The sequence below is a fragment of the Corvus brachyrhynchos genome, unplaced genomic scaffold (genome assembly GCF_000691975.1).
Source record: "Corvus brachyrhynchos isolate BGI_N302 unplaced genomic scaffold, ASM69197v1 scaffold279, whole genome shotgun sequence".
Lineage (NCBI taxonomy): Eukaryota > Metazoa > Chordata > Aves > Passeriformes > Corvidae > Corvus > Corvus brachyrhynchos.
The window spans coordinates 4,307,436-4,334,308 of NW_008246060.1; the positions used below are offsets into that span (position 1 = coordinate 4,307,436).

A 26,873-nucleotide genomic window follows, 5' to 3' on the forward strand; every position below is an offset into this window, starting at 1 on the left:
GATGGTCTTTCCGTCCATTTATTTATTGCAAAACAGGGAGGAGTCATCTGTGCTTGAGTCAGCTGCTCCAGAAACAAAAGAAATAAACAAACTTGTGATCTAAACACAACGGTTCTTTAATTTTTAAAGTACACAGTTGTGGGGTGTGGGGGAATTTTTCTTCAGAATGTAAGAAACAGTATGCACTGACAGTTTCTCATTTGCAGAGAAAGTTAATAAAAAGCAGATGGAGGTCATAATACAGCAACTACAATACATGCTGTAATTAATCTGGCACTCCAAACAATAAACACAATGTCAGCAAGAGACTCACTTTAAATCTCTAAGTCAATTACGGACTGATTGCCTCAGCAACACATTACAGAAATTATTGACCATTTACAAAGTTGCCTTGGGGGAAGCAATCCTTCATCTGTAACAGCTACTCTGTAGGTTAATTAGCTAACCTAGCACCGAGTACCCAAAGTGAATACTTGGAGAAGTATTTAAACTAAAGAGATGCTTTCCCCTCAAAATATTCACAAGCCAAACATCACAAGCACAGAAAACAGCAGAATTTTTCCACCTTTACATCTCACCCTGAGAAGAGCAGCCACTGGCCAAAGAAAAACAGGGTAATTCATGTGCATGCACGCATTTCAAACGGCAAAATATGCAAATACAGTCACTCTTGGCAAATTATAAAAAAAAAAACCAGACTAGAAGAGAGTGAGGCACAGGAAGTTTGTGCCTCCAGACAGAGAATATGTCCGCTCAGAAAAACGGTGGTAGTGTTGTTTCATTTGAAATGCTGAGAAAAATCACAGAAAATCATCATTCTTTCAAGTTCTACCTCCACATTTGGAAGGGAAAAAAAAAAAAAAATCCTAGTGTCAGTTTCCCAGTAACTGCTTCAATATAGAAAAAAAATAATTACATCCCCTTTCCAGCATCTCCTACAAATATTTCATGTCCCACCAATTTGAACCAGGAAAGTGTAGAGAAACTGTTGTGGACAAACAATGTAAGTCAGCTGAAAATTGTCCCCACAGTTTAGCTATCTAAATACTTGTGGGAGAAGACAAGTTTTCCAGTAACTGCAGCAAAATCAAATTCTAGCTCATGAGTATGACAAAAAAACCCCTAAAAAGTGATAATTCAATCAATAATACATTTATATCATATTCAAAAAGTTGCCTTCAACTGATTTCACTTGGGTAAATTTCAACCAGCATTAAAACAAAGGAGTTTTGTAAATATTTGTGTATTATCCCAGGCATGAGAGTCACTTCAAAAATTACCAGCAAACACTAGACTTAAAAACCAGAGAATTGCTTGAGAGAAACTAAAAAGTATGACCTAACACTCCCCATACTCCACCACACCAGTCTAACTCTTGAATGCCAGCACTGGGCATAGGTTTTTGTCAACATTTTAGTAAGCAGCTATGGTCTCACACACCTCACACTCTGGATGACCTTTAGCCTGCCCATGTAAAAAACAAACAAACAAAACCAAAAAGAAAAGCTGCATCATTAGGCTGATTAAGGCACTGGCAATTGAAAGAGGTCAGCAAGACAAAAATTCATCTTAATATCAGGAAGTGAAGAGCATCACTTCTCCCCACAGCTCTTGCTCATATCTTTTCCCTACCAGGGGATGAGAACAGAACAGCAAAGGGTGCCACTTGCAGACACAGCTTTAGGAGCTGCAATTTAGGCACTCAAATCTAAGTTAGCAGATGTTCATTTTCAGCTGCTGCTGGCAATGACTGGGGTTAAAGTTTTATTTGCAAAATTAACAGGAGATGAAGAAAAAGAAAAAATGCAAAAAATATCTGTGTCTGTCATTGTACATTAGGGAGACAAGAAAAAAAGAATTAATGGCCAAGAGTCTCTTACTTCTTGACAATTTCTCCGTTTGGGCTGATATGCTGCTTATACTGCTGAGAAGTAATTTTCAATATCATGAGTCAGCTGATTAAAAGCATAACCCATTTTGCCATAGCTTTCTTATCTTTGTCTGGCATTTTACCAATAATTCATGCTATAAATGGCCTTCTCTATAGTAGTTTCTTTTGGTTTATTTTTCTTCCAACCCCATCACTCTGGAACTAACTCCATCTTTACTTATGGAATCCAAAATCTGCTCCCCTCCCAAATGCACCCATGTGCACTCTCATAGTTTTTCTACAGGTATCCCTTCTTGCAACATCCTTCAGTAAGCAAATCCACAAGAAAATAAAAGGATACTGCACCCAAATAGCCACTTTCATTATTCTTTCCCCTCAGAGAAAGCACATGTTCAATCTGACAATTCAGATTTCTTTGATGTGACCAAATGTGCACCCATGAGCACCAATTCACCTTTGCAACCCTCCACATGACAGCACCCAGAGGCAGGAGAGCTGAATATGAGCTTTACTGCTCACTGCACTCAGAGCAGTAGGAGCAGGAGAGGGGAACTGTACACAGGAATGCATTTTGCACATGTATAGCTACAAATTTACTGCTGGAAATCTCAGTGGGAGCTGTTTGGCATTAGAGTACTTTAAGCCAATTTCACAAAACAGCTTGCACTTTCCTGAAGCCCAGTATTTTCTCAGCTTACTTTCTTGGCCACTACTCTCCTCCAGCACTGCAAAACAATGTTTACATTATTTGACATTGCACTGGACACAAATCCCATCAGCTAGATGAAAGCTGCACTCAAAATTAATCCTTTTTATTGCCATCTTGGTTTACTTGCACACATTCTAATTCTGTTGTGTGATTTTTTAGTAGAAATTGCCAATATCCTCAGCTCCCATGGACCAGAAATTCATGTTTTGCATTCCTGGTATTTTAAGTCATATGTATGTTTTGACACAAGACAAGACATCTGTTAAATGTTTAACAAATTTAAATTGCAGCCATCAAAACTACATCTTTATGGAAGCTGCACAAAGACCTCAGATGGGAGTAGTGACATATTAGACACTGAATCACTGGTCTAGGACAGCAATGAAAGTACACATCAATACTGTGGTATTTACCAGCTTTTCCCTAGGATATTAATGAAGTAAAAACCTCAGAATTGTGTTTGATTCAATTTCCAAGACTAGGATATGTATCGGGAGTTCATGCCAGACACCTCTGAACACAATCCTCCTCCACTTTTTGGAATATACATTTTCACCCAATCCTTCCACAACATCTTCCTCTTTTGCACATCCCATCTGTTTTCCCATTATCTCTACACCACCTTTGTCACTAACTCTTTATTATTCTATTCTTGCAAAACCCTCATTTCTTTCAAGACCCTCACTCTATTCTCACATTTGCTGCCATCCCACTTACTTCTTTCCAACTGGCTTCAGTCTCCTCATCAACCTCTCATTTCCTCTCCATGTCTCTCACTTTCCCCATTCCACTTCATTCCCAACTTTGTCCTTTCCCACAGCTTTGTTCCCATTAACAAGAGCTCATTTGCCTTCCCCTTTCACTGGAGTTAATACAAGGAGAAGATGTTGCCAGCAGCTCTCTGTGACTGGCCTTGGTTGGTAAGCTCTGCCAGACGGTTTTGGTCTTGCTAGTTAAACTAACCCAATTCCAAAGCCAAAACTACTGGAGTGCTCAACAAACATTTACCATAAAAACACAAATATTTTTTAAACATTAAAGATCTGGACCAAGAAGAAAAAAACTCACCAGAACACTAGCTATGCCCTGGATTTTGTTCTCTTTAGATCTGACTTGCTTTACAGAAAATGTTAGTCTTGCCAAATAATCAAAGAATGAAATGACCAGAAAGCTTTATACAAGGTTAAGTTTGTACAGATGAAAAGCTTAAAATTCAGAGAACTGTATTACAGCCATTTTTCAGATATTCCCTCCTACTGCTATTTCAGAAAAATCATATGATTCAAATTACAGTTTCCAGAGGAAGTCATTAAAGAGAATTTCTATCAATGATGGTTTTGTAAGTTTGCACTCGGTCTTTGGCACAGACTCTGTCTATATTTAGAATGCACAATATAAAGAATGCTTGAAATCAAAGTAATTACACAAAAATATCAAAATTTTATTTGTAATACATCAGATTCACCGGGAGAGGATGATACTCACATACACTGTAATTCCAGAAGGTTTCTAGGACCTGATCAGGGTTGGAGAGGGGAATGCAGTAGCCAGCCCTACCTGCAAGTGCTCCTGTCCCCAGGAAAGCCTCTTCGGGGATGGCAGCTACAGAAACATCATATCAACAAACTGGAAAGACTCTAATTTTTTTGGTCAGCTACAGAATATCACACATTAGGTATCATTGCTTCAAAGTATAAAAAATGTAGTGTTCTCACCAGTAATATTCAAGGACATATGATTTTTTTTTCCCTCTCCAAACTGTGACAAGACTCTTAAGAAGATTTCTGTTATGCATCTTAGTTTCTCTATGCTTTTGAGCACTGGAGGGTTCTGGCCTCCTCCACTCAAGCCATTTTTTGTTCCAAATCAAAGCAAAAATTCAAATCATGTTTACTAACCTGACATATCACTGCCACTCACTGAACAATGCTTAATGCATAACTGGTGCGTTGAAATTATCACCCTCAGTTATTCATATTAGTGTCAGATATTTGCACACAGTAATGCATTATTTTGGCAGCAAGAACTTCCCAACATCCCTCTAAGCCTTCTCAACCATTAGGATTTAAACACACGGAAGCAAGAATATGTTATACTTAAAAGAAGATGAAACATGACACTTGACCTTTCTTAACACTTTTCCAACCAAACCCAGGAAAAAGTACATGGTGATAAAAGACCAAAAATGTACTATGGACACTTGACACCAAGGGCTCATCTTCTCTCATGAAAAATACTCAAGAGGATGAACAATCCCTTCTCTAAAGGAAAAAGTACTAGAGTAATGCAAATAGCATTAGTTTTACTGTAACAAGGTCAAGCACAAAAATAAGTTTAATGCCATTCTAAGGAACAGAAAAAACTTGTAATTTCCCAGACCACGTACCAGATCTGACTGAAATTTTATTTTATGAAGCAACTGCATAGATAAGAAACCATCTTACTCTCCCCACCCCAAATCCTGCCAGCATTCTCAAGAAACATTACTGAGCACCCTTTATCTCCTGGCATGAGTAACTTTCAATTCCATTGCAGAATCATATGTGCAATTCATCTACTTTTAAGATATGAGCATATATTTTTTTAAAATCTACTTATATACATAGTTATTAGGTGCATAATTGCATAACAGGGTGAATCTTTTTTCCTGTTTTTAGTGAGACCAAATAAGAGCTGCAAGGGAATTCTGCTGCACTCGGAGAGAGCTGACACAGAATACCCAAACCAATGGTTTTGTTGTCATGGCACCAACAAGGAAAAGGCATTTAAATGCCAAGATTTTTAAGAAAACCTTTACTGAACTGGTATAAAGTCAGACCCACAACTTTATACTTTGGGAACCAAAACTAAACAGCTTTAGGAAAAATTCTGCTGACAAAAGAGCACTGGCCCCCATAACCCAGCAGCCCTGAATGCCCCCTGCGTCAGTGGGACTGGCACCAGGGCATGCCAGGCTGCAGGGCTGAGCTGCCTAGCAGGGAGCTATGGAGGCAGGGGACAGGCTGTAAGCATGCACATGACAGGAGAGGGAGAGAAGACCACAATTGTGCTGTTTGCCAGCAGTGAAAACAATCCTGTCTCCCCTGATTTCATTGCTAGCAGAAGTAGTTACCAGCCTTGCCTTTCCAAGTGCTTGGAAAAGGCACGCATGAGTGCACCTTTGTTACTCACAGAATATGGAATGAGGCTGTCCTGGGGTCTGGTGATCAAAAACCATTGTGCCCACTGCCATCACATGGAATTGTCTCAAACTGGTGCTCTGGGATCCCTTTCTGCTTACAGATGGGAAAGACTCATGAAGTAAATTCAAGAGCTCATTTACAGCACCTTTCTGTTGCCCTCTGTGTAACCAGGTGAAAAGCTCCTCTCCTGAGGGAACAGGTGCCCACAGCAGAGTCCCCAAACCACCACCTTCCTCATCCCACTGCAGCAGTTACGGACAGGGGACTATTTCCCTGCCTCTAAGGGTGGAGATCCACATGAACAAGGGAAGCACCCAACAGCTCTGTTAGGGCCTAGACCTTGGAGCAGCAGCAGCCACTGAGCTGCCAGCAGAGTTCCAGCTGGGATAAAGCACATTGCCTTCTCTGCAAGAATAACTCTGTAGGATGACTTTGGCCAATTTGAGCCCCCACTTCCATTGATCTGCACACTGAGATCAGTGCTTAGACTAAACAAATTAAACCTTGATTGTGAACCAATACAAAAGTTACCTCTGTTTGAAAGTGCTTAACCATCCAGGAACTTCAAAAGTTTAGGTGCTCTCTTCTCTGCATCACTCTACATCCCTAGCTAAAGGCCACAGAACAGGAAGAGTAATCACTCCATACATTTGAGGCTCCTACCAACAGTTAGGGTACAGCCTTTCAGGACAGTTGGCACAATTTTCAAAAGCATCTTAGTGGGTGAGAAACTCAAGTTTGTCAGAAAAACTCCACATTATCACTGCAGATCTCCAAGGGCCTGATTAATTCCCTCACCCCCTTTTTTTTAAATTGGAGCTTAAGGCTCTAAACCAATTAAGTGGCTATTCATAGCACTGAATTTAAGGTAGGAAAATTAGCTGATTATATCCCACATTTACTCCATCGTTTTGGTTTTGGGTTGTTTTGGGGTTTTTTTGTGAGAACAGCAGAAGCCACAATTACTGTCACTAGAAACAGCACACAAAGATTCGAAAGTAGGTCAAGAGCAGGAGTTGACCTGAACTATGTAAAACTACTGTTAGAGTCCTTGTTTCATTAACAGCTCTGAAGCATTTGGTAGTCCCTGGGATGCTGTGTGACCTTCTCAGGTGAGGCTCATTCAGCATTTAAGACTGACTTGCAAAATAAAACTCAGCACATTGTTGCATTTACAGAAACATATATTATCAATTGCTTTTACAGTAACTTACAGTAAAGAGTGTTTTTTTCTTTAAAATTGATAAATCAGCAACACAGATAAGTAGTGGCAGGCACACAAGCAATTCTAGCACATGAAGTTGTTTTGTACTATTCATGACATTTTTATGTACTTTCAGAGGTTACATATGGCTACAAATGAAGAGATTGCAATTTTAGAAGTGAATGAAATTATAGGAGGACTTGTAAATCCTATTCACATGAATACTTTTACCCCACAATTTACATGGGGGTAGTCTTTGGAAAAGTAGCAGGATTCACTTCTATATTTAAAGAATTAAGATCAAATCAAGTGTAACTAAGAAAAGTAGCTTCTGTAAGAAAATGTTTTCATGCAACTTAAATCGTCTCTGAAATATACAGTACTTAATTTCTGGAGTTTTTTCACAATACAGCTAGTTCCAAATCACTTTTTAACAAAATTAAAATCAGGCACAATATATATGCATTGTGAAAAAGGGAAAAAATTAACTAATGTCTCTTCAGCCCAGAATAGGGAAATTGTTTAAGGAAAACACTTATAACCTCTGTTATGGCTGCAACTATATTAAGAAGGAGGAACATAGATGTAAAGCCTTAAAGAAAAGGAAAACACCAAAGACCTAAAAAATAAAGGAAACCTAACAGTCATTATTCTATATAGAATCACAGGATCTTTAAGGTTGGAAAAGACCTCCAAGATGATCAAGCCCTGCCTTTGACTGAACACCACCTTGTCAGCTAAACCATGGCAGTGAGTGCCAGGAGTACTTGTTTTTTTGAACATTTCAGCAGCTCCACCATTTCCCTGTCCCAACTCTTCACTATTCCTTCAGTGAAGATATGCACAAAACCACATAGAGCACATCTACTTAGGAGTTACATAAGACAAAGAAGCAGATAGCCTAAACTATTAGGCAATTTTTAGTTGCTTTTATGCTTATTTGACTGAACTCAGACTTGGCCAATTTCTTGGGGAAAATTTCAGGTTATATAACTGCACTTTGCAGACATGCCAGCCTCCAAAGAACACCAAGCCACCTGGTATTCAGAGAAAGATTAAGTGTGCAATGTAAATTTAGTGGCATAGACCAAAATCCTCTCAGTATTTCGGCAATCCCAACGATAATTGAAAGCAGAGAAATCTATTAATTCCCCTAAACTTTGCATTTACTATAAAATACCATCAATGTAACAAGAATCTCCTGAAGGAAGGGTTCAAAACCACTTGATGCTACACAAGTCCTTTCACTCTACTCAAAGTTTCTCAACATCTGCCTCACTGAGCCCTTTGCTTTGCTCAGGGGTGTTCTGGCTTGGTGGAGTTTTTGGGTTGTGGTTTTTGGTTGGCTGAGGGTTTTTGTGGCAGGAAGGAGAATCTAGAGACTTCCAGACACACTACAACAGGTTACAGTGCTGTTTAAAGCTCATGTGACTCCTAGAGAACAGTGCTGTGCAGGGTTATTAACTCTTCCATTGCCACTGACATTTTATAACAAAATACTAGGTTTGGACGGAAGCATTGACAAAGTCCTACCTGCATCCATTAATCCGAGGTGGTTTTTTTGCACTGTGTTTCAGGAATGGCAGTCTCTCCGTTGTACAAATGTGGGATTCAGCTCAGTTGCAGTACCAAGAGCAATATTGCCTAACTTATGATGCACTTATGCTTTAAGCAATGATGTAATCCCTCCATGGAACACGTGTGTAAATGATGAAGTGCTCGCACATGGGATGCTGAACAGGCAGGCACAGCTCTGAACTGCTCACATATTAACCACTCCTCGGATATTTTACTGCTAGAGGTTTAGCATTAAAAGCAGTCTGCACTCCTTTCAAAAAAGACTATTGAAAAACTGAGTTGAGAAAATTAAGTCTTTTTGAAAAGAAAAGTAAATTATCTGAAAAGCCTACAATCAGATTTAAGATTTGTCAGAAAGCCTAAGGGAAAAGAATAAATAACCTGGTGTTTTATTTGCACACTTTCAGAAGCCTGCATGGCCTGATGCCGCAGCTCTTTGTTCTCTCCCTCCCTGTTTCATCTGAAAATACAAACTTCAGCTTCTATCACAGTACTGGGAAACAACTGAAAGTTGATTTAAAGGTCTGAAACGACAAACATTTTAACTTACTCTAGATATCCAAGGCAGTAACTCACATCCAAGTTTGGCCTTGAGTTCATTATGCAGTGACATTTGTTTTAACAAGAAAGGAGGCTCTAGCTTTTATCACAGTGCCTCCTGGAGCGGGCAAAGTGCTTCCCTTGTACCTAAACAACATTCCAATAAATGAGAGTGAGGTTTTACTAACTTGGCTGAAGTCTCTCTGTAGTTACTTGCCTCAAGTGTGGTATTACAGTTATTAACTTCATTGTGCACATTACCTTTTGCAGCTTAGGATGCACAGAGGGAAATAGTTGCACTTGGCTTGCAAGATAAGGTGCAAAACACAAAGTTTAATGAAAAAGTGTGAAACCAAATTGCCAGGCAATGAATGCCAGCAGGACCCTGTTCTAGTTATTGCTGCCTACCTTCCAGTGCCTTCAGTACCTCTATGTGCCTTGCTATTCTCCTTGGATATGAATTTGACATGCTCTGTACCTGTGTTTGAGATAGACTAATGAAAAATGGCATGCAGTGAATTGTTTTGGTAACAGAAACTAGTTTAAATTTTTTAAAGTTATTAGAAAATATGAAAGAATTAGTAAAAAGTAAAATCAGATGAAAAAAAGTACAAGCAGAACATGGACCAGATTTTTATTGACCAACTTAAAACGCATCAGTGATAAGAGAGGAAAAATAGAAAAACAAAAAGCAAAACAAAAGACCACAAAGCCAGAAACAGCAAATAAGAGGTGAAATAAAATAATAGCAGCTCAAGAGAGAAAGAAAAGATATAAGATGGTAACTTCAAGATATGATATAGATAAAAAAGAGCTGGCAACTAAAGAAAATAGAAGAGGAATGAAAATATGGGAATAATAGGAAGAAAAAAGAGCAAGAGAAGTCCTTTTTAAAAATGACTGGTGGAAGAGACCCCACAACTATACCTGTTCTCTAAGTTCAATTTATCTTGAATTTCCCCTTACCAGCTTTTTTAACTTCCCAAAATATTCCCTGCTCCAACTCTCTGAACATCTTCCTGCTTAGGGCCACTAAGTTTCCAAGAGCTGAAGGGATTCTTATGGTGGCTGTTAGCCAAAAGCTATTTCAAGGCTGTCTGCATTCTGAGCACACACATATCCCATAATATCTTTATGGCTGTTGAAATACAAAGGGACACAGGGGTTTGGGGAAGGGAGAATTTGGAAATAAAAAGGAGTAAGGAACATAGGTGAAATGTGAACTTCCATATACCCATTTCCTAAACAGCTTCAATACCCATCAACAAGCTCTGCTGGTGAGTAACATGACATTCACCTGCTCCCAAGGCATTAAGCATTCCAGATCCATACAAACAGATGGGGAAACATATGAGCACATAAAGTTAGGGTTCAAACAGATAGCAAATGCACAAGGAACTCCCCCTCTCCAACATTAAGAGTTATCCACGGCTAATTTTAAGCCATCCTGGTCCCCCATCAGAGCACCAATGACAGCCCCACAGAAAGGGCTGGAAACAAGAACAAGACAGGTCAGTATTTTGGGAAGAGAGAGGGAAAATCCCATGAGCTTATGCCTGTTTGGAAAGTGTTTGTGGAACTACAGTATCTGACCATTTAGGATTTGGCAATCTACTCATGCTTTTATACCACTGAATAAATCTTTAAAAGACAATTAACAGCATTCCTAAGGAGAAGTAACTACAACACAATGAAAAAGCATGTTGAGAGCAAAAGTAACTCTCTCTCAGTCTGGTCTTTAATTCACCAGACTGGAGGAGATCTCAGACCTCCAGACCATGAGGCTTTGGTATACTCTGAGCTCTACAGCACCAGCGCAAAGGAGAGCAAACCACGCCAGTGCCAATTCTTTCATTACTGATGGAATCAGCCATGAAGTGCTTTAAACTGTTCACTTCCCTCCCTAAATCTTCAATGTTATGGGATCTCTGTGCCAGCCTGAACAAATGGCTTGCTTTAAGATGCTATAGAAGATTTATATGTTTGTGTATTTTCTAAACGTTTATTTCAAAATACTTTAACCCTCCTCATCACTAGAGCAAGGCTGCAGCATCTGGTGTTCATTAAAACCAGGAAATTCCTGTTTTGCTCTTATGAAACTGTTGAGAGTTGATAATTGTTTTGGTTGGTTTTTTTTAAATTTAGCTTTGCATTGAGGTATTTTAGAAAACTCAAATAATAAATATGATTGAGCAAATTTTTTAAATCTGCTTATGCTAAATTCAGACATCAGTCTTCTGCAATTCAAAAAAAACAATCAGAAAATATTTATCAAATGTAACTTAATGAATTACCATTATGATACTTATTAGGTAGCATTTTGGACTCCTCAATTTAAAAGCTGTAATCCATATAACAGAAAAGCGATACAGAAGTTCACAAGTCATTTACTCTTGGTGCTTCAGCTTCATTACAGCATATTTTTTTTCTACAAGATCATGAAAGATTCCGCATCTTTTACAGAACTTAGTCTTCGTATCCTTGCTGAACCTTACTATGCACAGCTTGGCTGTAAATTTCAATACCTTTGTGTTTCAATTCAAAACAAAACATGGTGTATCCTTATTGATTTAGTATCAGTGGTGTCTAATTAGAAACTGTCAACAGCAGGGAGAAGAATGATACATTAAGCCCTAAGCATTTCATGACAGATTGACCAATATTACAGCAAGAAAAGAAATGTTCTCCTAAAGACTGTTTTTCCCCTGTATTTGGAGGAAAGCTGTGAATGACCTAAGGCCACAACACACAGAATGCAAAGCTGCTGAAACTGCAGGCAAATTATACTGCAAAATAACACAAAAAATCTGGTATGTCTTGATTATGATCGGGCCCCGTGTAAGGCTGGGGTAAAACACTGTCCACCCATAGATGCTGCTCCCTCACGGAATGACTCAGGCACTCAGTTCCCAGCCAAGGAGACAGGCAGAGATAGCATGTTCTGAGTTCAAGTCCCCAGAGAGCTGGCCAGTTATTTGTTGCAGACTCTCCTCTCAATCACCAAATGTCATTAAGTGAAGCTAAGAGTATGTTAAACGCTTGGAATATTTCCCCCTATATAAACAGCTGCCGTAGCTGCAAATGGAAACTTACAGAATTGCAAACAATTGGTATTAAGTGTAAACAGAACATATAAACTACACTTTATTTCACAAGAAATAGGAACCTCGGGGTTAAGGGGGTTCTTTGTACACATGCTGTAATTTACTATCTTAGGTGTATATATACACAGCTTAGCACACCAGAGCTGGCCACAGAGTACAAATCTCTACAAGAACTCTACAGCCACCCTGAAATCCACAGGCATTTGAAACACTTTTTTTAATAGTACAGCATATTGCTAAAATGTCTAGTTTACAGCCCATCACTATCTCACTATCTAAGGTTTCTTTTGGCATGAAGACTTTCCAGGATAATCATTCCCACTGCAGATCCACTCAGTATGCCCAGCTGTAGTATGTGTTCCCTTTCCTCAATTTTTATCAGCTCGTAACTCTCAGCTGTTTAATTTCCCTTGGTATTCAAATTTGCTCCATATACTGATAGAGCTTCCCCACGTTACCTTCCACTTGAGGTCACCAATAAAGAGGTTAAATTAATCTACTTTAAACCTGCATCTCCAAGTATCAATGCAGAAACCCAGCCAAACCCCTCTCTTACCCCTCTTTTCTTGGCCTTTCATACATGCTTTTCATCTTCAGAACTAAGTCCATTTAAATTAGGGAAAAAATTGTGCAGGCACCACTTTATGTCTTTTCTGTCCTTGGAAGAAAAACAAACTCTCATGCCTGAGTTTCCTGAGGAGCTTTAGGTGTGCATCAATTCATTGCACCTCAGGCACAAAGTACACAGAACTCCTCAGGTCTGCACTGAGACCTTGTCACTCTTGCATTGCTATAAATGTTAGTCCCACATATTAATGCCTACATACATAACACTGGCATTTTTCCGAATCTTAATTCCTTCTTCAATTTTCCCCCCTTAAGTGAGAATCTTTTTCCACACAAGTGGGGATAAGAAAAAATGAAATCAATTTGGACTTCAATACCATGTGGGAAAGTACTTCAGAGACAATCTCACTTTACACCATAAAAATTGTATTAATCCTGCACCTTTCTAAAGAGATCAATTTTCTTCCCATGAGATGTTATTCATTTTCTAAGGGTTAACCCACACCTCCACCTATACATTATGTACATAACAGAGAAATTATCTGAAGTTCACATTCTTGGTTTTTAATATGGATCATCCTGAACAGAAGAAACATATGCAATGTTAAAAATCACTCCCAATTTAATTTTTTTGTGCAGAAGACAAATTAAGTGATGCTTTCAATCAGTAACAGTTATGACTCCTTAAGAACAGAGCAAGAAGGTTTATTTCAAAGAGAGATGTTCCAGACTGCACACTCAGTTCACACGAATAGGCTGGACTTCCAAAAGAAGCACAATTTAAAACATAATACTGGTCATTCCTAAGAAACAGCTCCACTTAGGTTTCTTGGAGAACTCAAAACAGCATGCAGGCTGTCCCTGTCAGGGACACAATGAGTATTTACTGTTCTGCTGGGCTTGGCCAACACTCATCTTTGTACTCTACAGAAACAAACATAAAACTACACAGAACACCCACTCATCTAAAATGTTACCAGAAACACCAACTTTGGCTGCTGTAAAATAAAGAAACTGTTCTGATTAGATACACAATTATACAGCAGAAGGCACACATGCTTAATACATTAAGTACAACAGTATTGATTAAATAAAGTACCCACAGAATTGCAAGCTCCTTAAAATGGCTTTTATATATCAAACACCTATATAAAGCCAAGATAACTTCAATGTGAAATTTCTATAAGAAACAGTAGACTGAAATGAAAATACTTCAGATGACCAGTATTGATGTGTGACTAAAAATCCAATTCTTTATTCTGCAGTTTTACTACTCCAACAACTAATCCCACCTTGTAAGAACAAAATAAAATACCTTTTTTCGATTTTGCTCCAATCTTCAACTTTGATGGCCAAGCAATCTGTGTATTTGTTTCTTCCATAATCTATTAAAAAGAAAGCATTTTCAAAAAATTAAGTTTTTGTTTTTCTCCTGCAAAGGCATAAGTTCATTTTCTGAAAATACGATGTTTACCATTTCTAAATCTGTTGATTATTATTACTTTTAAATAGCACAAGCTATTAACTGCTTCTCTGGTTTTCCTGAGAACTTTCATCTGTTAATAAGTGTGGCTGAGTTCTGATCATCCAAAAGAATTCCACAGAGCAAACCCAAGATGCTTAACAGCTTCCATGAAGTTCAAATGACCAGTAATAGCTACAGCAGGCTCTACTTCCATCTCAGAGGGAATTTCAGACCTTTACAATTCAACACAAATATTTCTTTGGTTACCTTAGAATGGTTTTTAAGTAAAGCCTATCAAATTTAAATCGAGTCTTTCGAAGTCTCTGTAAGTCAAGATATATTGATTTGCCTCACCTCTACCCAAAAGCAGCTTTTCATTATAAGCTTATCCAGACTCCAGAATTTTTACTTCTTTGTTTAGCAGATCAGAGCAGACATTTGACAGCATTTATTTATTATGACACAGTGTGCAACCTATCTGTCCATCTCCAACCAGCCAACAGGGAAAAGCTATGCACACACTCCTGTACTGTGAAAACCATGCAGTCATTCAGCTCAGGGTCAACTCTCATTCTGTTGCTGCCTTTGGCTCAGTGAAAATTCCACCAGCCCTATTACAGGCATATTGTACTGAAATTTCATCCTGGCACAGAGCTACAGCGCTTCACAAACCCATTTAGCAGTAACACAGGAGAAGGAACTGGTTGACTTCAGATATATGAATGGAAATGCAGCTCCTAGAAATGCTGGGCATGTCTACTGAGACTAAAGGACTCCCCTTTTATATTGAGATCTCACCAACAAGCATGATGAGCTCATACCTCTCATCCCACTTGAGATGGAATGAAAACAATTAAAATGTCAAAATAATTAGCAAAGCCACTTCCAAGAAGAGAACTAATGCATTAAGAAAACAGCTACCATACCAGTAGGTTTTCCATAACAGTATAATTCAGAACTAAGGCAGATTTCTCTAACAGTTCTTAATTCTTATCTTCTACCTCCAAATCCCAAGGACACAACAATTTCCAGATTAGTACACCATATGGAAAAACTGAAAGTGTCAGCCAGACTTCATTATACTATATTTTTAGTTTCAGCAACTATTGGATAATAAGTTACAGCTGAAATAAAACATTTTCAGGAGGGTGAAATTCTACCAGAAACATATATATACTTTTCACCATTTTTCAATTCAGATGTGAAAAAAGCTATTTCAAAGAATTCACTTGTCTCTGATAATAGGCTTTGGGCCAGGGTTTTTTTTTTTTAATTGTGCAACAGGCAGTGAAATACATACAAAATTGGAAGGCACTAGCTAAAAGGAAAAGGGAGATGCTAAAACAAAGAATGGTGTAGGACTGAGTTACAGCAGATCCAACATGAAAGGAACCACAAGAGAGGAGATAGAAGAAGAATGCATGCCATTCAAGACAAGTGTTACATCTCACCCGTCCTTTACGCTCTCAATAAAGGTTGGAGACTTCAGTCTTAAAAGAAATTAAATCCTCCCTGTTTCTTACGCTAAACTAAAATAAAAGGAAAGCCCACAACTTCAGAGATGCACATTCTGGGGACATATGAAAAAGATGCATATGAGATCTTCAAAAGAAAAGCAGTCTGACTGCCAGCCACTGAGATTTGTCTATCTAATATCCTTAAGCTCTTTGCAGAATGCAATGCTAAAAATTGCCACACTGGACCCAAAAGAGAACTTAGTTTGGTCACTACAAAGACAAGTTAATCTCCTGTCTTAGTCAAAAAAAAAAAAAAAAAAAAGTCAGTATGCATTTAAATGAAGTACATTTGCTGAAGTATCAAAATGCTCAGTCTGTGCTGGCTTTCAACTCCAGGCTGTTAACTTTACAATAAACCAGGGCTTTCATAGGAACTCTTAAAAAGAAATTAAATTACACCACTTACTTCTTAAAGCATTATTGTATTTAATTTACTATTTATGTATTGTATTTATTATAACAGCAGAGCACCACAAAGAAAACAAGGAACTAAGCTTTTACTAGAGCACTTAAATTTGAAAGTAAAGATGATACTGAAAACTCCGTAGATCACTGTTGCATCAACTTTTTTGTTCAGTTTTACCATTCAAACCCAGGCAGTTTTAAGTGCCAAGATTTTTTTTCCTGAAATAAATTTGGAATCATTCCATGAAAACCTCAAGTGCATGTTGCAGTGGAACAGCTTTACTAGTGAAAGCTCAGTGTTATGCCCCATACCCTGAAAACAGGGGTTCTGCTCTCACATGAACAAAAAAAAGAGAACTCACAAGTACTCCAGCTATAATGCATGTGTTCCAATTGTATAAATACTTGAGTTACATAACATTTAGAGGAAATTCAGCCTAGGGATGACTCAGAGTTCATGATCTCTGCAGAACAGCACCTCTGCATAGCTTCCCTTATTTTCATATAAAATAAGTGACAGAGTGAGTACTAATCAGTGCTCTCCTGGCCTTGAGGGATCAACTGACCACAGGGATCAGGCATATCTGGCAGCAAGGTTTAATATCCTAGTAAATAACCTCAAGCTTCTTCTCAAAATGAGGGAAAACATAAGAAATTGTCTTTCTACAACTTTCCTTCCTCCCCTTTCCCCAAGTGTAATTGTAGTGTTTATGAGCCAAAATATGTAAGCTATTCTCAGTGGAGAAAAAACAGAAGAGGACAAAACACTGGAAGACACCAACAAAACAAATCAGACTGTACTCTGACCCTGAAAAAAACTGGCTCTAGTTGCAAATCATTGGGCCTTCAAGACAAAAAAAAGTCTAACTGTAAAGCAGCTGGAAGACAAGCTTTTGGCTTCCTTGTATTCCAGCTTGAAAAGTTTACAGTTTAAGCACTTTGGGGAGTTTTTACATTAAGACAGTAAGAAATGATTTTTTTTTTATGCTGTATTTTTTGTTTAGCTGATTTTGGATGGAAACTGGAATGTCCTGAATGCAACAGAACCAACCAACCAAAACTCCCCCAAAGCCCACAAGTATTTCAGAATTCAAAGGAAATACTTTACACACAGTAGATGAACAAGAACAACATATATAACAGACCTTTCTTCATTTAAAGCAAGCACATTAAACCAAAGTATTATTCTTTATAGTTAGTGTTGGTAAGTTACCTATTTCTGACCTTCCCACCTTTGGGATTTGGGTATCTTGGCCTTTTCTGGCTCAGTTATTAATCCCAGTGAAAGGAAAAATGGGTCAGACAGGAACCTGTATCTACTACTGGGTTTCTGCAATTTCCCAGCCTGAATTCCTTCCCCACTTTCCCCCCTTAAGTGAGATTCTTTTTCCACACAAGTGGGGAAAAGAAAAAAATGAAATCAGTTTGGACTTCAATACCACCTGGAAAAGTACCTCAGAGACAATCTCACTTTAGACCATAAAATTGTTATGCCCAGACTCTGAATACTTGGTTTCACAGACTTCAGGTGCTTATCTTGACTCTTCAGCTTTCAGAAAAGTCGTCTTAGTCCCCTTGGCTTGTATGCACCAACAGCTGTATAAACAAGTTTATTCTTACTGTTTATTTGAATCATGGAATATAACTTATATGAAAATTTTAAATATATATATTTCCATAGGAGCAGGAGAAGACCTGATGGGAAGAGTCACAGCAGACAAGTGACATTCTGCATGGGGTGATCCTTAGCTCTTCCTCTTGCAATGCATAAGGGGTGATGCAGCACAATCTGAGAGGATGACTAATCCCTGAACGTGACTTTTGGCAGCAAGAACAGAGCAATGGGTGTAGCTGGAACCAGAATTATTACATTTAATGGTTTGTTGGTTTTTTTTGGTTTGGAGGGCAGGAGAAAGCAAGGCAAGAACAAGGATGGGAAGGAAGAACAAGACACAAAAGAGGGTTGTGTGAAGTTACCCATTGTGAGTTCCAACTCCAAAACTGGTGAGGCCAGAGGAAACACTTGTATTGCCAGAGCACATCAGTGGGGCAGCATCAAGGACTACTGATTTGGTGAGGAAATTTGAGGAAAATGAGGAGTTAAATAAGAGATTACAAAACTTAGCCCAAGGCCTGGTGCAAGTATGTAGCTCTTATGGAAGTCTGGCCAACATTTGGGTACAGCAATGGATTCACATCCCAAGCCCTGTTGTGGTTTCTTTTCCCCTGAGGTGATCTCCATAAGGAATTCCAATCAAGAATTCACTGTTTGTCACAGCTACTACTCCAAGTCAGACAGTACAGCCTGGCTCCACAGTGTTAGCACTAATTCTGCAGGTGAGGACAAGGGCTTGTTCCTGAGGAGCAGCAGTGGCACGTGGCCCCAGGCCCCCACACATTCTAGACTACACTACCCAGAGTTTCCAGCCCGTGCTTCTGCATGGCAAAGAACCTCATCCCCTATGCAGGGTGACATCAGATCCAAAATCAAAACCAAAAAACACAGAGAATTCTTCAGCAAATTTTTTCTTACTTTAGACTGTCAATACTGATAGCACACACGTAAGTGTGAACTGTTTAAAGTACACAACCGAACGATGCATGGGGAGGACAAGCATCAAACTCCAGCTGTGTGTCTGTACAGAAAGGAGCAGTAGGACAACAGGGCTTTCCCACACCCAAGGACACGAGTGCCTGTGTGTCTTCAAGGCAGGGCTCCTGATTTTCCCATTTTATACTCCAACTGTCAGAAACCCAGACCCATTTTCAGAAAAGTACCTGCAGGTGACTGCTTGGCTAGTCCTCCTTCCCTAATTTCACCTGTCTAGGAAAAGTGTAATATGTCATTATTTTAGATGATACCCTATGGAATAAGCAGTGTGGATAAGGATCAATACTCTCACATATTTTTTTGTCCACTGCAAGTCATTTGCTTCAATACTGCAGGAAATTGATCATCACCTACTCAGTTGTCCACCTCTATTACACTGATTTTTATTTCAAGTTTTTATTAAATGCTAAAATAACTATCAAAAAACATTAAAGTGTTTCTGATTGACATATAAAAAGGGAATAGAAGGAAAACTTGCCTGCTTCCCATTCGCATACTGCTACCCAGCTTCATGTCAAGCTAAGCAAAACACCAACATGCTTCCCTACAACTTCTCATGGCCAATACTTTTGTGCAGACTGAGACTTCCACAGAGCACTGAACAGGCTGTTTTGTTGTTAAGGACTAATCCTAGCCCCTACTGACTCAACAAATTCACCATCTTCACAAGGTATTCACAGCTATTCCTAAAGACCTTATCAAGAGCTAAGGCAAGCATGTGCAGGATGAAGAGGTATTGAAGCTAAAATGAGAGGTCAAGGTTAACATCATAGGCAACATATTTATTCATAGTTTTGATCAATGGGTATCAAAACTCATATACTAATGAACCGATTAAATAGAAAAGCAATAAAGGCAGCAGAGTAAAAAACATCACCTTTACAACTCAAACTTTCAGGTTTACACATAAAAGCCCTAAATCACTAAAGATGGAATTGGGAAAGCTGCCTATGTGGCTATGGCTTTGGAATTTTTATTGTTTCCCTTTCCAGTAAGGGATTTTTAGCCTAGAAGGGGTGAGAACACACGCATGTATGCATATACACACTGCATCTTTTTTAACCTTCACTTCACCTGAAAAGAACTGAGATGATTCTTAAAACAAGGGTCTTGTTTAAGCAAATATTGCAGTATTGCTGCTGCATCCAAAAACTGTACTAAGTGAACCTTCTGCAACAATAACATTTACAGAACTTTGTACTTAACAAATACAGCAAATAAAGTTAAGTGAGAGTAAAAATCAATCAATCAAATGCTCTTACCTATGAAGAAACAGTGAAGCCCTTCACTTGATTTGAATGTGTTGTTTACTCTCAATGGAAATATTAGTCAAAGGTCACAGGTAACACTTTCGTTTTAAATAAATGACAAAGCATAGTCAAAACCAAAAAAAAAATACTTAAGCATGCAAAACAATGATCTATAAAAGTATTTGTCTGAACAGCATTAAGAATTTACACAATACAAAAAAATTCTAAGAAAAAGTATCACTGAAAAATGAAGTCCCCACAGAACACTGTTAGAATACCAACATGCATCCACCTCTCCTCTCTGAAAGCAAAATCAGCAATTCTGCTCCTTACAAGCCAGAAACCCAGTGTATGTTCTTGACTTGTATCATTCTCATACTTGTCTCCTCTTTATTAATTTTTTTTCCCCCCAAGGTAAAATGTACAAAAATTTCTGAGAAGGAAATCCCTCCTCTATTTTAAGGGAGGGTTTAACTCTCAGAATTAAAAGCATCAAGCACCTCAGCTGAGACTATGGTGACAAACCACTTAACCACTCCTTCTCTGTTGCTTTACAACGCAAGAGATCTTGCACAGTGTTTAGTATAGCAATAAAGTGGCATAAAGTTGAACTTTATCAACTAAAACTTCATATTACAGGTCAAATCTCAAGACAGCACCCATTGTAACAGAAGCAGCACAGAGGAAACTAGAGATGAAACGAAAAAAATAAAAATCCTTGTAATTACTCCATTACTTTAGCAGAACAGCCACTATACTGCAGATGGGACAAATGCCATTTTCCACAAAACCGAAGCCTTCCCACCACTTAGCTCTGCCTGAACCAAGCAAAAAGTTAAGTAAGCATTCTTGATTTACCTTTTTAGAGACACTGATCCAACCCAAACAGTCCCCTTTCCACTGGGTGGGGTTTTGCCAAAAGGGAGACAAATGTCTCAATCCCAAGATTTCCTGCAAATGTTAACTTCCACTGACATTCTTTCAGCCCTCTAATCCACGCTGCCCTCTCCAAGCAGTTGCTTCCTCTTCCCAGGAAACTAAATGAGAGGAAGCTCAATGTAAATTGGATGCCAGCATTCCCATCCCAGCCAGGCACTTGAAGCCAACTCTGGAAACGTATGGCCTTAATATATCCTTGTCTCATGCTATGAGCCAAGCTCTCCATCAAGAGGTTATTTTAATGCTAGTGCAGATACTGATTTCCACCCAGAAATCTGGAATGTGTGGAACCAGTTCCTGCAGCTCCAAACTGCTCCTGTGGTTGAAACAGAGACAAGACCCATGATAATGTCTGATCACCACCAGCTCACGAGGTCTCACCACCAAGATAAATAACACGGGGAGAAACCGAGAGCTGAGTGGTTGCCATCAGAAATGGAAATACAGCCCTAGGGGAACTACAGTTACAAATAGCAGCTTGGGAATAGTCATGGCTGAAGACACATGGAAAGCCCTTCAGAAGTTACTCCTGAACAAGAATAATAATTAGCTTGAGACATCTTAGTCTCAGGTCAATGATTAATATTTTTAATGCCAGAAAATGCCCTAAGCCCCTTGCATTTGAAGCTCTAAATACGTTTCATGTTCAGAGATTAAAATGGAAGACTGATCAGTGTTCAGTCTGACCTGCTGCAGACAGAAAATTAGCTTTTAAATAGGTTTATTTGTATCAGAATATTCCAGCTATTCTTACAAAATGCATACACCAACACTGTGTGAATATATTCACATGTAAGAATATTGCAAAAGTTAGGTTTGTCCCAGATCAGCATAACAGGTATGTTTCAAAGATACAAGAGAAAACACAGGATGTTGCAAACCAAGCTCTTTTATTGTCTCAGATAAGCAAACAGGACTTGAGGAAGTTTCCTTGCTGCCTTTGCTGCCAGAGCCTCCTAAACAAATAAGAAGTAATGCACATTCATTAATAACTATTGCATAGAGGATATTAACAGAAATATGATTACAGATGCAGTTAGATATACCTGCGTTTCACATCTTCAAATAATTGCAGAGGGGTTGGTGGTTTTGTTTGTTTTTGGTGGGTTTTGTTTTCTTTTGCTTTTTGTTGGGGTTTTTTGTTGGTTTTTGTTTGTTTTCTTTTTTAGAAAAGAAACTACTACTGTTTCCAAATACCTGTACTGAAAGATCAATTGTTTTTAAAGGACGGTTTCACCACATCATGCTTCCAAAATGGCCTCAGTAACTCCTGAGGTACTAATCATTTAATAAAACTCGAAGCTACAGTTTAAGCATGTTACATGTAAGGACAGGAAGGAAAATGAAGAAAAGAAACCACTAGTCTTCCTTTACACTCCAAAGCTCCTAATAATTACCAGAAGAGATTTTGGTACACACATGAAACATTTGCTCAGTTGCAACTTCACAACTCCAAGCATACTTGTCTCCTTCAGGGAATAACAGAGTCTGCAGTCAAGAGAAACATGAGCACTTAAACAGTCTTTTTGCCTAAATCCAGAGATACCTTAAAAACCCCCAAGTATCAGCAACTGGACAAATGCATACAAACACCACTTCTGTTTGCTTAAAAAAGGTACAAAAGAAACACAAAACAAAAGAGTGTCAAACACCTGGGAACAGTAAAACACACAAGTTACAGCTGGCTGGTAGTATTTTGCGCTTCTCACTCTGCAAATGAACTCTTAAAAGCCAGGAAAGCCAGAGCTGAGGAGCCCCTCCAGGCATACTCCCAAAGCCCCTACCATGTACCCACTGAATAATACTGAAATGAAGCACGTGGATGTGACGTGGAGTCAAGCACTTGTGCAGAGCACCATGAGTGCATCACTTCCAGTCACTACCTTCTGCATGTGCAGTCCCATGTCAGCCCAGGAACTCCACCCAAATTCCACTAAAGCCATGGTCTTCATCTATCACCCACCCTTCTGCTCACAGTCCCTTGAGAAGGCTACAGACACACTCTTGTCCTGAAAAGCTTCACAGTGAAAGATTATCATCAGTGTCAAGAATCCCAAGTGTCGAAAGAAAAAGAATAAAACCCAACTTGATGACGAGAGAGCTAAAAGCAAACCAAAATGATGCATTAAATTCCTCTCTGTCCACACGGCCGACCCTCACCTGTTTTGGATTACAAACTCTTCAGGAGAGAAACTCACCACCTTCTTACCTTTTATATAAGAGTGCCCTGCGTATCTACAGCGCTACATAAATTATCTGTTCCCTGGAACAATGTCCTGGGCTTTGCTGGGGAAAGGGCCTTGCTTCCCATGAGGCATGAACCAGATGTTGTGGAACTTGGTGGAAAAAATCCACCATCAACCAAAAATGGGCTTTGGATCAAGAACATGTAATAACTTCATATTATGTATTCCTCTCACAGAATAAATTAGAACAACAATTTAGAGAGCAAGGTCCACAAGGATCTTTTACATAAATAGTATGTAACACAACAGCAAAGCAATCCGTGTTTATTTAGGATTACCTGTCATTGAAATGCAGATCCGAGAGCTCTACAGAGAAAACTATGCCGTTATTTACTTATTTTTTGCTAAATTAGTAGCTCCCAGTGATTTTGAAAAATCCTCATTAGATGATGTTAGCTTTTCCCTCATCTGAAGCAGTACTAAAACTTCGAAATATTAGAAGAAAGTATGGTAAAGTCTTCAGACTTTTAAAAATGACACTACCAAAAGACATTTATCTACTTTTCACTTGAATTCGGGACCAGAGGAAGGGACACTTCATCACCAGACCTTCCCTGCCACCACAGAAATACTAGCTGAATTTCACCAAGACTTGGGGCTTATTCTGCAACTGCATTATATGTGCTTATTTCTGCTAAAATGCTCAATGAAATAATGCATTTTGACATTTACATTGTTATTAAACTCTGAAAGTTGATAGGAACAGTTCAGATCCACTGAGATTCTGCATAATTATGAAAATCCAAGTAATACTGCTTTCTCACATGTTTCAAGACCAGCAAAAGACTGCTTAGCATCAAATCCCTGTATTAACTTAACTTCCTTTAAAAACTTCTCTGCATCTTAACAAACCAGGCTGAGTCCCTGCCATCCCCCCAGTCCCAGCCTCCTCTCTCCGTCCTCCTGGTCTGCATGCCTTGGCATATGGAATCACATTCCCGAATTTTTGCCTTGTCATTTGTCATTTCAACATTCATATGAAAACTTCTTCCACCTCACACACACTTCCACCCAAGAGCTAACCTCAGCACACTAAGGCTAGTTCATCAGAATACACCAAACATAGCATTATTTATGCAAATAATACCCTCAGGTTCTACATGTGTCCCTTCAAGGATGCACTTCCCCCTCCCTGTTCCACTCAAAATCCTGCCACTAATGTCCTGAAGTCTCACTTTCAGAACTGCTTTAAAAAATGCCTCTGCTGCAGTTTTGAGTTCATATGGAATTTCTGAAAGTGTCCCGCTGCCTTCATTTGCAATGTGTTTCCAATGCTACAAATCACTTTCTTCCTCACTGCAACAACCTGAAACACATGAAACGAGTCTTCATTTTACCTCCACATACTCTGCCTTACTCATTTCACATGAGAAAGGAAAAGTTTAACTCTGATTAAAGGAAATTGCGCAGACAGAGACGGTGAGTAAGCTTATGAGCAACTGTCCAAAGATTTCTTCCAACAAAAGAGAACTCAAAGGAGATAGTTTCCATCTGGTTTTATTAGCTGTAGTATTGTGTGTATGTGCTTAAAAACTTCAGAAATCTACACTGTGGAGTTGCTGATACTGTAAGAAGAATGCCAGTTAAAATGAAGCAGCTTTAACCCATTGCAGCACCCACACTGTGCCTATATAATAATTATGCACAAATATGACAAGATCTAAGTGCCGAGATAGCCGCTTGGATGAGTGTGGATATGTAGTGCACTCATTCACGTGCTTAAAGTTTAGCCCATTTTGCTTTCCTATTAAAGGCAACACAGTATTTTCTGCTATTACACTAATAGCTATATAATTGTAAGGTACATCATATCTACAGTAAATAATCGAGTAATCAAATCCATGCATCAGATAGACAAGCCACTCCAGAAGAAATATTTTATCCACATCTTTAAGAATTATGAGCAGATTTATTCAAGTGAGAAAAAACACTGTGGAAAAATGAAGAATGTGCAGAATGAAGCATAGGCTACTATGGCTTAGCTTTGTTTCAGCAAGTAAAAAATCCCCAAGCATTTTGATAAAATCCTAAGGAGGAACTATTGACACACTCTCCCCTGTGCACACCAGTATCAGACAGATAAGCACAAGTATCACATTTGGAAAAATAACTCTCATTGTCAGTCAAGAACAACAGAAATCTGAAAACCCAAACATTTTGGCAGCATATATACTCCTCCTCACCAGCCTTTATCAAGGCATCCCACAGTCACATGCAACCTTTCACATCTTCCTGTTTGGAAGTACTACTTAAAATTATACGGAAAACAGGAAAAATACAGCAAACTGCTTCAATGAAGAAGTCAAAAAGGAGTTTCAAGGCATTTCAACATACAGCATCAAAGTTTACACTGTCTTCTCTGTGCTAAAGACAAAACAGCTCTTATTAATTTTTTATTAAAATTTTTTCTTAGCCTGCAGCACACAGATTTTTATTAACATAACTCATAAATAATGTTCTTTACACTATTATTGAAAAAAAAAAAAAAAAAACACAAAAGACCAACCCCTCCTCCCCCCAATACCATGCTGCTTTGTAAAAATAATTTCCAAGTCATTACTCCTGACCATGTTCCTCTTTGTAGTTTAGTTGCTGCAGGACTACTTTTTCCAGTCCTTCCGTGCCTCTGTCCAACCACAAACTTTGTTGAATCATTTTGTGGATTGTGCATTTCTTTCTTAAAAGGCCTTTGCATTTCTCAACCAAATATTTATGCTTTCAACAATATCACAGTAAGTTGCAAGTCAGTTTTTAATAATAGGATGCAGCATTTATCCACAAATAAAATCCTTAAGACCACCTCACAACATCTTCTGGGTTAACCCCCACTATTAAAAGCATTACAAATGTTCATCATGCATATTTTAACATTTTCAGTTAAAGAATTGCTAAAACTCTTAAATTGTTTTTCTGCATGGATAACAGTAGCATAGACCAAAGAGAACCCATTTCTCATCTCATTCCATGTGTGGCTGGTGGCAAGGAGACACTTTAAATGACAAAATAATTTTTTTAAATTGGTCAGTACAGTGGAAACTGCACATGAAGTTTAATTAGTTGATCACATGCATGAGCAATAGGTATATGTTTTGCCCTCTAGTCAGGTGCTGTTATAGAACTGAAATATCTTTCTTACCTTCTGAAAAAAGTCTTCCCCACTTTTCCCTTTGCCCTCTGCAGCAGCTGTAAAACAAAAGCAGGATCTGGTTACTAAATACACAGGAGAAAATTTGCAGGCTTACATATAGAAATCCTCAGTGAGTACACGCTACCGTAAAATAACAACTCTGGGTAATTTTTTCTCATGCAATAAACATTTGTCAACAACTGAGTAATACGCAGACAAACCTTTTACAAGTCACTTTCCATGGCTGAAGTCTGAAGCGTTTGTATTTGCGTACTGGAGCTCTAAAATACTGATACATATTTTAGTTACAAAATACACATGGTCTAAGTGGAACAATTTGAGTTGTTCCACTTAGTAAGTCACACTGAGTACTTTGCCCTCCAATTCTACCAACAGCAGGATCAAAAGAAAGCTAGGAGGGCACAAGACTCGCTGTATCAAATACCACATTATGCAGGGATCTCAAGAGCAAGACCTGGATTATCTCCCACTTGTATTTAAACCCATAACTGTAAGTTTAGTTAATGCAAATTGCTGC

General features: G+C 38.6%; 1 protein-coding gene across 1 annotated transcript in view; it reads right to left on the reverse strand.

Annotated features, from left to right (window-relative positions):
* BICC1 (BicC family RNA binding protein 1) overlaps positions 1-26,446 on the reverse strand; it is a 58,175-nt gene extending 31,729 nt beyond the window's left edge. The window contains exons 1-2 of the mRNA XM_008642776.2: positions 26,345-26,446; positions 14,091-14,160 (exon numbers count right to left, since the gene is read on the reverse strand). Coding sequence (XP_008640998.1) covers positions 14,091-14,157 — 67 coding nt within the window. The 5' untranslated portion in view covers positions 14,158-14,160; positions 26,345-26,446. The remainder of the gene's footprint in view (positions 1-14,090; positions 14,161-26,344) is intronic.
* Between the last annotated feature and the right edge of the window lie 427 nt (positions 26,447-26,873).